General features: G+C 37.6%; 2 protein-coding genes across 4 annotated transcripts in view; both read right to left on the minus strand.

The window, feature by feature from the left end:
- Window positions 1-1,785: 1,785 nt before the first annotated feature.
- LOC149279398 (methylsterol monooxygenase 1-like) lies at window positions 1,786-8,524 on the minus strand. Of its 2 annotated transcripts, XM_089501241.1 has the most exons (6): window positions 8,502-8,524; window positions 4,550-4,781; window positions 4,026-4,174; window positions 2,948-3,074; window positions 2,328-2,482; window positions 1,786-1,984 (listed from the first exon to the last, which is right to left on the minus strand). In XM_089501241.1, exons 1-6 carry the CDS (start codon window positions 8,522-8,524, stop codon window positions 1,786-1,788), a joined length of 885 nt encoding a protein of 294 aa, XP_089357367.1. The 2 variants fall into 2 exon arrangements, with proteins under 2 accessions (XP_089357367.1, XP_089357368.1); XM_089501242.1 differs by lacking the exon at window positions 8,502-8,524 and having other exon boundaries at window positions 4,550-4,798.
- Window positions 8,525-10,934: 2,410 nt separating this feature from the next.
- Window positions 10,935-12,194, minus strand: part of LOC149279399 (kelch-like protein 2) — a 42,616-nt gene continuing 41,356 nt past the window's right edge. For both annotated transcript variants that reach the window (XM_089501235.1, XM_089501233.1), the window contains exons 13-14: window positions 11,171-11,314; window positions 10,935-10,963 (exon numbers count right to left, since the gene is read on the minus strand). In XM_089501235.1, the coding sequence (XP_089357361.1) occupies window positions 10,935-10,963; window positions 11,171-11,314 (173 nt within the window). The remainder of the gene's footprint in view (window positions 10,964-11,170; window positions 11,315-12,194) is intronic.

Below are 12,194 nucleotides of genomic sequence, written 5' to 3' on the forward strand. Positions count from 1 at the left end.
GTAATGTATTTAATTTATTAGGGCCTTTTAACACTTATGCTTTCTGGCATTTTAATACAAATAATGCAATAAAAATAATGTTTCATATTTATTGGTATGGCAAATACTGTGTGTGGGGGGTCATTTTCGTCCAAGTGAATGCTGAACTTTCAGTTTCGGTTCAGAATTTTCATTTCTGTGCATCCCTACTTTTTACATTTTTTTGGACATATTTTTTGAACTGGATGATTCCCCTTATGATATCATGGTGACATTGCTGTTTGGTTTTTTTACAGGTGGCCATTTGAAACACTCCTAGAAGCGATCTAAAAGGGCTCCTGTTTTTTTTATTTGTGTTGCTGAATGCGTCTATATCGCGCCACTTCAGCAACACTGGCTAAGCTTAGGAGGCGATCATTTATTGGCCCAGCCTGCCATTGGGAAATCACAGGGTTAAACATGCTTTATATGCAATCCTGTCCTGACATGTACAAGAAGTTCCCTGGAGGACAGGAGACTCTGCAAGTCATTTTAGACTCTGCAGGAATCTAATTGCTCCCCCTGCTGGGTGATTGCGCGTATTGGGATCAGCACTGCAGGGCTATGGAGTCAAAAAGAGATAGTTACTAAATGATAAACTCAAACAAGACCAAAAGAAAAAATAAATATATTAACAATACATTTATTTGAGCATTAAAATAAAATATAAAGAAATTTAGGAATTACATTTTAATGTAAGTGCTTGACAGCAAACAAACAACAAATTGGGGTTTATGTATAAAAAGTGATCCTGGTGCAAGGTTTGAAATGTTACTGTGATAAGGCCACTCTTCAAATTTGCACAAGAATTAAATTTTTACTCAACACATAAATACCTACATAACTATTCAGTACGTATGTTCACCTTTAGGCTGTGAAAACGTGTAGGAACCTTAGTTCATACAGTTGAAAATTCAAAGATCAGTGTTTACAGTAAATACAGATGAAAAGTCTTAACTATGTATTATGAAAGGGCCAACACACAGCAAGTTCTTCCTGAAAAGTATGGGTATGTTAGCATTTCATAATATATATATATATTTTTGAGATAAAACTCCTCATCACGCTATACACAATGCTAAGTGAATCAACATCTGTGAAATATGTGATTTTTTTCTTTATGATGGTCCATCTATGTTTTGTACATTAAACACTAGGGGAAAACTAAAAAAAAATATATATATATAATGTACTGCACTTAAAAGTTTGCTAAATGCCATTTTTTATTACCACACTTTTGTTGTTATTAAATCCTGAGGCACGATATGGCAAATATGAATGTAATTTTTTTTTTTTTTAAATTAAGTAAAATGAACCCTCACAAATTGGGGGCTTTTTTTTTTTTTTTTTGAACAGCCTCTTCTCAAATAGATAAAATTTATTCCATCTTCATACCACCTGAAATCTGTCCGTTTGGGATATGGAGGACATCCCAGATTACTCTTGAGAGACCCAGCAGCAACACTACCAAGCGTGTATTGTATTAAGAGATAGTGGGAAAGTCTGTAATCCTAGCAGCAGGACAGGATTCTATCCCAAAATATTCAGGGTTCCTACAGTCAGGAGAGTGTAGCTTTTGTAATATGGTAGCCAATAGCATTTGTGGGTTAGTTTCCATGTATATAAAAACTTTGTTTTTTCTCCACAGAAGATCTACAAACAAGTAATGTCTTTTGTTTTTTTACATAAAAACAACTTTGCATCCATCTGTGGCGGAATTCAGGATTTGGTAAGAATATTTCATGGTTAAGTGTATGTTTGTGACATCTATTTTGTCTTCTTCATCTCTGATGTCTTGCCTTTGTTATGGAAGGAAATAAACTGAGAATCAGTGTTGAAGATTTTGTCCCACCACGTAAAGGTTGAGGCGTAGTTACCGACAAAGTTCATGTGGTGGAAATCGTGGAAGCGTGCCCCCGCGTAGAAGGGGATTAGGTGCAAGGGATTCAGAGGAATGTCGTACCCACTAAAGACAGAAGAGAAGGAGAAGTTAAACAGAATACATTAACTTTTAAAGCCTTACTATGTATTGCTGTTCTCACAATATCTAAAAACTATCTCCATACAACCTGATCTCTGATTTGCCAGTCTCAACCTGAATATACACAGAAGTATGAAGAGGTTTATATTACCTATATAAGTACCTATTTATTTTGATCTGCTATTTTAAAGGCCTGGGTCTTACTTTTTACTTCAAATACAACCATTTGGAGTAAAAATGTGAATGCTGCCACACACTCACATTTGGAGGATGCAATAATAACAACAGCATTTAATAAACAACTTGACAGTAGCCCTGGAAAGCTTACCTGTGAACATCTATTGTTTCCATAAGTCTGACCATCACCCACGCCCACAGGAGAATGACGTGATTGCAGAACACAAGGATCCCAATAAAAAAACCAGCGCCCAAAATCAGAGTTTCCAGAGGATGGGCATACTCAGCCTGCATCCCAAATGGAGACTGAAAGAAAAATAGAAAAAAATGAAAATTAAAGATCAGGAAAACTAAAGTTTTAAAAAAAAACGTACAATATTCTCACATCAGTGCAAGAAAAATAGCTCAAAAACAGACCTGAAAATACAGAATGGTGCAAATAAAGTAACTAGCCATATATTGAGCGTGTGTTTGTAAATTATATATATATATATATATATATATATATATATATATATATATATATACACACACACACACACATACACACACGGTAACTTAATTGGGTAATTCTTAATTTTATTTGAGTGTTGGATTAAAGATGTGCAGTTACTACTCAGTACAGATTTACCACTTAAAACAATAAAACACCAACCGAATGTAAAATAGATAATGTAAGAAAAGTCGCATAATCTTTGTCTCTAGTCACAAAGGTAGCACATCCGCTGGTGCGTAGGGCTGATTGCAGACACATTGGTTGTCAGAACTCACCGAGAACTCATGGTGTACTTTGTGGATGTATTTGTATATCCGCTTGTGGTGCAGGAGTCGATGGAGGAAATAATGCCAGGCATCTTCAATAACGGCACAACCAAAACACTGTCCACATAGTACATACCTGAAACAAAACAGCAGCTCTAGAATTAAAATGTAAGCCTCAGAAATTAAAGCATTTTAGTTGATAGCGATAATATCAATTTAAAGTGGATATCCAAGCTTCTTGTGCAAATGAGCAATGGGCCTTAATGTAAAAAACATCAACAGGTTCTAGGGGGTTTCAACAGAGGTAATCCACAGAAATAGAATATTTTGGCACATGGTATGCAAGATTTTGCTCAATATCAAATAAGGTATTCATTATACCCCTGAATGGTCTACCAATAGAAGATATGTTTCCTATGCTGAAAATAAAAAATCTCCGATTTAGTTTTCTGTTAGCACTGATATCACTATCTATTCCAGTTTAAAAGGCATCTTGGGATGAGACGATCAGCTCTCCCAATCTCCTCTTATTAGAAAAAAAACTAAGCGACACACCACTTCCACCTAGTAAAGAAATTTACAGATAGAAATGCTTTTTGTACAACTAATAGTTTTCTATTTAAAAAGGACAAACATATCCATCATCAATGGAAAAGGGAAAAAAAAAAAAAACTATGTATCTGCTTAAAGAACTGCAGCTCCAGAGCTGTGGTTTTTGCTTGTTTTGGCTGATGATACATACCTTTACAAAGAATGCATATTAAAGTGGCTCGAAAGCAAGGAAGGAAGGAAAAAAAAAAGGAAGAAAGTCACATACAGATGTGAGAAGCTGCAGCTCCAGAGGTGCAATACACCCCCCTCCACAGTCAGTTTCACAACACTTTTGGCTGCTGGAACTCTTGCGCAAGCCAGAGCATGACCTGGGTAGCAGTTAGTACAGCGAGGACGCACAGCGGCACGCGGGGGATGTGTTGGGCTGAACACAACGCCTTTAATCCAAGGAACCAGGGGGAAAATTGGATGGCTGGAGTGTCCTTTTAAGCATGTGATTTATCACAAACCGTGAGCTCCGGTAGCTGGTACTTACCACCGTGGCATGCTTTCCCAGTCATATGGAATGCCGAACATTTCAGTAAAATAGTATGTGCCGCAAATTAGAGGGAGCTGGATGCAAAAATGGTTGAAAAGAAGCATCTTGAAGCATCTCCATTGCCCTTCCCACGTCTCTGGTTTGTCCTGTAGTGGAGAGAATTTGTATGAGCTGAACCTCTATGCACAAATTTATAAACAAGGTATATACGATAAAAAATTATTAACTTGTGCCAAAATACTAAAAAGCTATTAAATACCAAGGGGCAAGTCGCGTAAAGTCGCGTTTGTTTCTACATAATAGAATTTATTGGCTACTGGGTAACCTAGCCTGGCTATTTCCTATCTGGTGAAGAACATCATGGCTTACTTGGCCTTTGATCCTGGTCTTATATTCAAGATAACCTTACGCTTCTCCCCTCCACGCTTACACCACTTAATGTATTAACCTTCCGTGTGGCTTTTCCTCAGCAGAACCTGATGAACCCCGCTAAACCAATTGATATTAACAGGATGACGCACCTGCTGAATTTTAAACCTTTGCATGAAAGGTAGGAACTGGAAAAGAAAGCCCGGAAGACAAAACAGGAAATAGATGAATTCGTGGACGATGAGCGATCCCCAGGTCGCAATCTGAAACTTGGTATAGTTGTCCAGCATGTAAGTCCAGGCATATTTAAAAGGCCCTTGCAGAGGGTTCTCGGGTAAGAAAGAGTCTATGTATTCAACGGCCAGGTAGGCGGAATTGAGGACGCTGTCATTGGACGCCATGGTTTTTTCCCTGTGAAAACACGGAAACTGGAAAGTTAGCGATAGATTTGATGATCACCAAATGGAAACACACATTAAATGAGGTTTGTAAATGAAGGCACAGCATACACCACGGGACCCCATCGGTCTGGTCCTTGTATGATATTTTTTGTTGCTAATGTTGACCTTTGTAATATACAAAAAAAAATTTTTTAGACATAAAAGTCTTCTTGCTATCGCTCTCTGTTAACCATTTTTGTGCCTATAAATTGTGTCACACAAAGCTTATGTGAAAAAGGTTTAGAGTAGGTTTAGATTACTTTCACAGCACTGCAGACCATTCTGAATACTATCGATGGTTATAAAAGAGAGGGATCCTGCACTGGGATCACAAATAAATAATATTAATTAATAAATAACAATGGAGGGCAGCAGTTAGTCTAAAGAACCCCTGCACTGCAAGGTTTGTGGGGAGGGGGACAACCGTCACCCCTAACGCAATTCAATCCTGCCCAAAGGAAACGTACAAAACCCAGAAAGGAAGCACAGAAAGAATCCAGTAGTCGTGTAAATGCTGCTTGAATACTTTGATATATTTGAGATACGAGATATATATATATATATATATATATATATATATATATGGTAAATATCCCCCAAAGCAAAGACATGACCGTAACTTTACACAGCTTAGCTATATTAATAATAAGAAATAATACTGATATAGTATGAATTAAAAATATTAAAGCAATAGCTCTAGTAACACTTCTATACGATACAGAACGACATCACTGCATTGAGTTACACAACCCATCGCACGAGCGCCTGCACGTACAAATAATAGAGCAGCTGTATTAATCCCGTGTTATATACTCGTATATAATATGAAAGCATTTCTCACCTGTATATAGTCCTCTGCCAGCAGTATGTCTACACACCTGACTTTATATGTTCACCTCTTTCCTCTTCAGCGCTGGTACAGAGAACACCGGCCGTCGCGCTACCCCGAGTGATACTGTTTCACGTCTCTGATTGGCCAATGATGTTGCGAGCTACACACGTCACAAGACCGGCTTCGACTCCGGTTGGCTAGCCGCATGGAGTGAGCCTAGGCAGACTTCAGCTAATAACCAATCACAGAACCTGAGGGCTTTTTTCGCCCTAAGCTAGCCACGCCTTTTTTCTCAGTTTATTACATGCGGAAGGTTCTTCGCCGTAGAGGGTGGGACTGTTGCCTGGGCAACATTCCGTTAAAAGTGTGAAACCTGTCACCTGTAATGGCGGGGAAAAGGAGGCGGGATAGTCATTGCGTCACGTTACATAATATACCGACCAAAGCTTACCCTCTCTCTAGTAAGACGGAGGTGACTATGTATTAACGCATTCGGTATTAGAGACTATTTCTCTTGTGTAGCAATAAAGCTAACGTATTTTCTCTCTCAGGTGCCTTACACGTTATGAAGCCTCTTTCTATTTTGGTAGCCACCATTACCGAGTCACTACACGGTGGGGAATAAGCACTTGCTAGTCTATATAGATAAACAGTGCTGCAAATGCAAAATGAAATGTAAAGCCCTGTTTTTATTCTGAAAAAGAATCCGAGGACACATCCACCTTCTGGACTCACCTACCACTTAGCAGCATTTTAGGAGGGTTTAGGAAGAGATCCACCCTCTGTTTTACACTGCAGGATCATATTCTTCTGTACCAAAAATACATCTTATATAGATATATATATATATACGTATTAGATCTACTACATACACTACAGCATCTCCAATCCACCCCACTACTTATTCTGGGGTAGTGTCAATACTACACTATGGACACTTACAATATGGTAGCCTCAACACTTACTGATTGTCTCACACAACACTCGTCAGTCCAACACTGCTAATGACGAGCTAAAATGGTGTCAGTACACCTTTATGTCCAGGGGCGTAACTAGAAAATTGCCCCGGGCCCCCCCAGCTTCAACAGCTAATCTGTGCCATCATTGCCTCCACACAACTTGTCTGGGCCTTCTTTGCCTCTTGCACCCCCCCCCCCCCAACATATGTAAATACACACATACTCACTAACACACACTCCATCTCAAACCACTTACACATCCATGCTCACACACACAAAAGTACACATCTGTACGTCCATACACATGCTACCGATGCAACCCCTGTAGTTACGCCAGTGTTTATATCTATGCTTTCCTCTTGTAAATGCCGATTGGCCAAAGTAAAAACAAGAAAAGGCCCCATCAATCACAGCCATAACCATCATTGTGAACACCCCCCAATTACTTAGATGTACCCTCCTACACAGTACATTCCAACTTCACCTTAACAAAGATCCCTCCAAAACAGCCAAACAAATCTTAATGAAATTTCAGAGATTTGGCAGTTTGTTTTGCTGGGGACTCTCCTTGTTATCGGAGATTCTTATGAACGCACAAAATTAGCATATTTTGTTAAGAATAAAGTTGGTACGAATCCGAATGTAGAAATCTAATACCGACTACTTGACATGTAAGTTTAGGCTAAGTAAAGTTTTAGACTCCCTATATCCATTGTGTTTTTCTCTGAATCCCTAGCAAATGGTTATCCCCCCCCCTGTACAATAGAAAGCAGATTTGTATATTCAGTACACACAGATAATGTATAGGATTTATAGCCATCCCTTCTTATACATTCAGCAAGTCTTACGCATTCAGAATTCAATAACGACGTATTTTTAGATAGACATTTAATATGAATTTCAAACATTTACAAAAAAATCACAAACTGAGATCTTAATAAAAGCAAAATGGAATAAAAGTGAACAATTTAACATGTAAAATAATATTGAAATTACCAGAGATGGCAAAATCTCAGACCTTCAAGTCTGTATAATTAACAGAATATACTAAACCCATGCAATATTTAACAGTCCAGACTGTTATTTTCATAGCAGAGACATAAAACCAGATCAAATAACCTAGCCCTGAAATATCTTCAATTTGTGGAAAATGAGAACAATAGCCCTCAGATATTAATGAGAAGACAAAAACAAAACCCCTAAACATTCACTGGTGTGTTCAACCGGCCACACTGGTTTCAAATGCAATAACACATTAGTTAAAAATTGTACATATGAGTTCCAGATCACAAACAAAAAAACATATTCCGTTCTGCAGTAGTAAATACACAAGGCTTGCCTATGCCGAAAAGTAATGTGCAATGTAATTATGCAAATATGATTAAGTCAACTAAATATTGGGTCAATAACAAAAATTTGCGCCCCCCCCCCCAAGAAAACATAAATCGGTGGCTACCCATATTGCAAGATGGTTTTTAAATTCAAAATAAATTTGGCTAGCCCAAAACACAAAACGTGGCAAAATCTTTTGCCGTTGAAGCTGTTTTTACATGTTAAACATGTCTTGCCTGTGTAAAAAAGCAGCACAGACTTCCATAGTGTTATCGGATGAAGCCTGCAAGAGGTGAAACGCGTTGAGGGAAAGAATTAAGGACATTCGATTCCGCTGTTTGCTATATACACAGATGGCTTAAAGGACTTGGAAGAAGGGATCCAAGTGACCCATTGTTTTCAATTCAATAAAGACTAGTGGAGTGTAAAATCTCATATTTGAAACCTGAGAGGTCCGACTAAAAGTGCTGGAAGTATACTGCTCGTATTAAAATATGTCTAATTTGACATTTAGTCAATACTGTGCTGTACTACACCTTACTCTGATTTTTTATTGTTGGACATTATTTATTGAGCATATTTTTTGGGCACATCTTCAGTTAATTGTGATTAATTACCAAAAGATGAACTCCTTTTTAAGCAATTCTTAAACAAATGAAGCTTACTAAGATACCAGTTGACTTTTGAACAGTTTCCCGGCCGGGTTTGACTTCTCTAACATGCCTGTACAAGCATTTACTGTGGATAAGTGAAACCTACTGCCCCCTCCCGAGTGGTTAGTGTTAATAGCAGATTAAAGCTACAAGCATAACTTTAAAAAGACAGTGTTTATGGGGTACTGTCATGGGCTTTATTGATGTTCCACAATGGTTTATTCTGGTCCCAAAACATAGCTGATGCTTAAGTAATGTAGGAGAGCCATCATCGATGCTGGTACATCTTCTACTTTAGGATAAAACCCAGCATTGCCCATGAATTTACCATTATAAGGCAATCAAAAATTTCTCCATTGTGAATTTGGGCAAATCCCCTAAATTTACATCAGTCTGTACCGATTTGTAGATGGAATATATTATCCTGGAGGCCATCCACTTTGTAGTAACCAAATTAGGTCAGCCACTGCACAACCTGATTACAGTCTATGGGCGACACCTTTAACAAAATATTTAAGTCTTCTTGTGTTGGTGGATATGAAAAAAAGACAAATCTACACCCTGAAGCCACTGATAGACCTCCTGTAAGAAGGCTTTCTTAATGGACTACGGTCAACTTAGTGACCATCACCGGATTCAGTTTCAGAGCAAGATGACAAGATGTCACTTTTAAACCCTTAAGTGGTCTATATCTCTGTGTTAATTGGGTCTTTATTAGCATCACTGAAAGACCTTCTTTGTTTTCCATCTGTCACCCTCGAGGCCATCAAGCAGATGTGACTTGGATTTGGTGGTGGCAGACAGGAAATTTTAGCTTGAGTAAGGTATTTCTGCCTACCACATCCATCCCTCATGGACACTCTCCGCTTAATCCTTTTTTTGTTAAGCTATTTTTAAATGTCACCGTATTCATCCTTCCCTGATTTTCAAAGTGGGACATTCTCCAAAAGGGACACTATTTCTTCTTGAAGCATACTTAACGCTAAATCCTTAAATAGCCAAAGTGAGACAGTAAAAAAACACATTTGTCTTTGTTTATAAAGGAATATTAACTTTAAGCACAGGTAGGGGTTCCATTTCAGTGTAGGATCTTGACACACATCTTGCTTCCCAATCCAAGGATGGAAGGGGATTTAATCCCTATTACACCTTCTATCTGTGCTCATATAGTGTGACATGGACATACCCTTGTAATAAAAGTCATGTAGTGATAGATTGTACAGTGATAGATCAGAAGTTATATCTGTATTTATTAAAATTAAAAGGTATGCAGTACAGCGTTTTACTCTGATGATATTGAGTAGGGTCATTCATTTTTGGGACATTCAAAATAAAAATGTGTAATTTGTCATTTCTATCATCACATTACTGGTACTACCTGCCAAACACCGTGGATTTAACTGCTTGTAAATTAAGAAAAAAATAACTTAATGGATTCAAAATAATAATTAGCAAAAAAAAAAACAATTAACCAAATCATGCAATTTCAGTCGAAACCCACAAACCTATTGGGAAAAAAACCCCATGAATCATCATTTACATGCTATTATAAAGATTCTTATCACAAAAATAGGAGTTACCATGAATATGTGCAAAATGATATATTGAGCATCATAAATAGTTGTTCCAAGTTTCAAATTTATATAAAAACACATTTTGGCAATATACATATTGTTCCCCTCAAAAGTGCCACTGAGCACCTAGGCAATTTTAAATATGTGTAAAAAAACAAAACAAAAAAACAGATCAGTCTCAACATAGTACTGGCAATTTTCATACGACTGTGCCATATATAAATAGTGCATATACCCCACAGCTGGGCTGCTTTCATAAAAGCAGCATCTACAAATATACAGTACTCACACACACAGTCGCACATACACTTGGTTCATTTTTACATCATTGTAAATGCTTTACATTGGTTTTTTTCCACCTAGGAACAGGGTTTTCTAAAACCACTGCCGTAGATTCAGAATAGGACTTCACAACCTTTTAAACCTTCTTTAAAAAAAACACATTCCATAATCCACTAGGGTTGACAACGACTGTATAATAGAAAAGCAGCTTTACAATTTGTCACATTTCAAAAAAGAAAAAATTGACAAGTTCGAGAAGAGTCCAGACAGCTGCTGCTCGATACAGAATAACTCTGCACATTACTTCTACCAATTGTAATCTTCAGTGACCGCTGTGCTTAATGGAAACTGCAGATTTTCTCTTCCATCGTCTCAGCTTGAAGCCACAATACAGAAGGCTATGAATCCGCACTTTGCTCTGATTCACCTTCTTAAGAAAAACATTTTGACATTTCCTCTCCCAAATCACAAAGGCTTGTCAATAACTGTTACACCTATGCGGAAAATAACACGTGTTACGTGTTTGCAAAATCAAGATTCACATACTGGACAATATTGCATTACTCATTAAAAGGCATACTTCAAAGACAGATAACTCTTAATGTGATAATATGTGCAAAAGGAAATGCAATTTAGTTCTCTTTTTGCGGGGGGGGGGTTCAAATGGAATAATACAATTTCAAAAATATTATTTGCTTTACCTGCATAACTCCTCCCTGTGCTCATACAAGATGGCAAAAGTATCCATTTGTCGGTTGTTGGGTTGTAATACTCTACCGATGCCAAGTTACATGAGCCGTCATCGCCTCCGACAACATACAACATACCGTCCACCGCACAAACACCTACACGAGAAAGAGATCCAAGTGTTAAAACACTGTCCCTAAAAAGGATTAAAAGAAGATCTCGGAACATTTTTCAGAGTCTCTTCCGGGGCTTCTCATAACTCCTTTTTAACTTGTCCCTTAAATTAGCAGACAGGATTTCATTACCTTAAAAAGAAAATAGTGACGATATCGTATTTTCTCTTCCCCTAAAGAGGAAGGAAATGATGCCTCTTTCTAAATTATCATAGGAAGGATATCAAATCAATTTGTCTTACAAAAATGAGGACTCTTTGGTTGGTAGAGCTAGAGAGAGCTCAATGACAAAAATAGATTTTAATATAATAAAAAGTCACTAATCTTAGACAAACTAAACTATATCTCAGGTATACCCAAGTCACTAAGAAGTTTGGGGACATATAACGTCCGTTTGGCTGCCCTTGATTTACCTTTAATGTTAATAAATGTGAGTATTGTCCTTTGAATTCGCGTTAATGTTTTATGTGGAATAAGAACTGGAACAGTGCGAAATACATAGTCGTTTTGGTAAAGCTGTCATTTTCACAGCTGCAATCCTGCCCAACCATGAGAGTTCATACGACTTCCATCTCGAAATATCTGTTTGGTGTTTTGGGGGTTTTTTTTTGTCTTGTGCACCAGTTAATAAAAGCGACAGACAGTTTACTGAAATTCAGCGTTCCTGAGCTTTACAAAAGTGACATTTATGTCCCTCAGCTACAGGGTTTTGTCACAACATATTAAGTAGTATTTTGCAGCATTTCATCTTCCCTGCCTTGGCATACAAAATGTGCAAAATGAACAATAGTAACCCAACACAAATTATTAGTATGATCAGATATATTTCCTGAAAATGTAGTTATTTAAAACATCTAAAAATGGT

The sequence above is a fragment of the Sceloporus occidentalis genome, unplaced genomic scaffold (genome assembly GCF_023333645.1).
Source record: "Sceloporus occidentalis isolate IW3139 unplaced genomic scaffold, rSceOcc1.0.p SCAF_167, whole genome shotgun sequence".
NCBI lineage: Eukaryota > Metazoa > Chordata > Lepidosauria > Squamata > Phrynosomatidae > Sceloporus > Sceloporus occidentalis.

Excerpts from the sequence above, each read along its gene's own strand:
- LOC149279398 (XM_089501241.1), bottom strand. The coding sequence starts at position 8,524 with ATGTCCAACAATAAAAAATCAGA. Across the intron at positions 4,782-8,501 it reads TCCAACAATAAAAAATCAGA|CGTCCTCAATTCCGCCTACC; the intron begins GTAAGGTGTAGT and ends GTCCAATGACAG. Across the intron at positions 3,075-4,025 it reads TGGGAAAGCATGCCACGGTG|GTATGTACTATGTGGACAGT; the intron begins GTAAGTACCAGC and ends GTTTTGTTTCAG.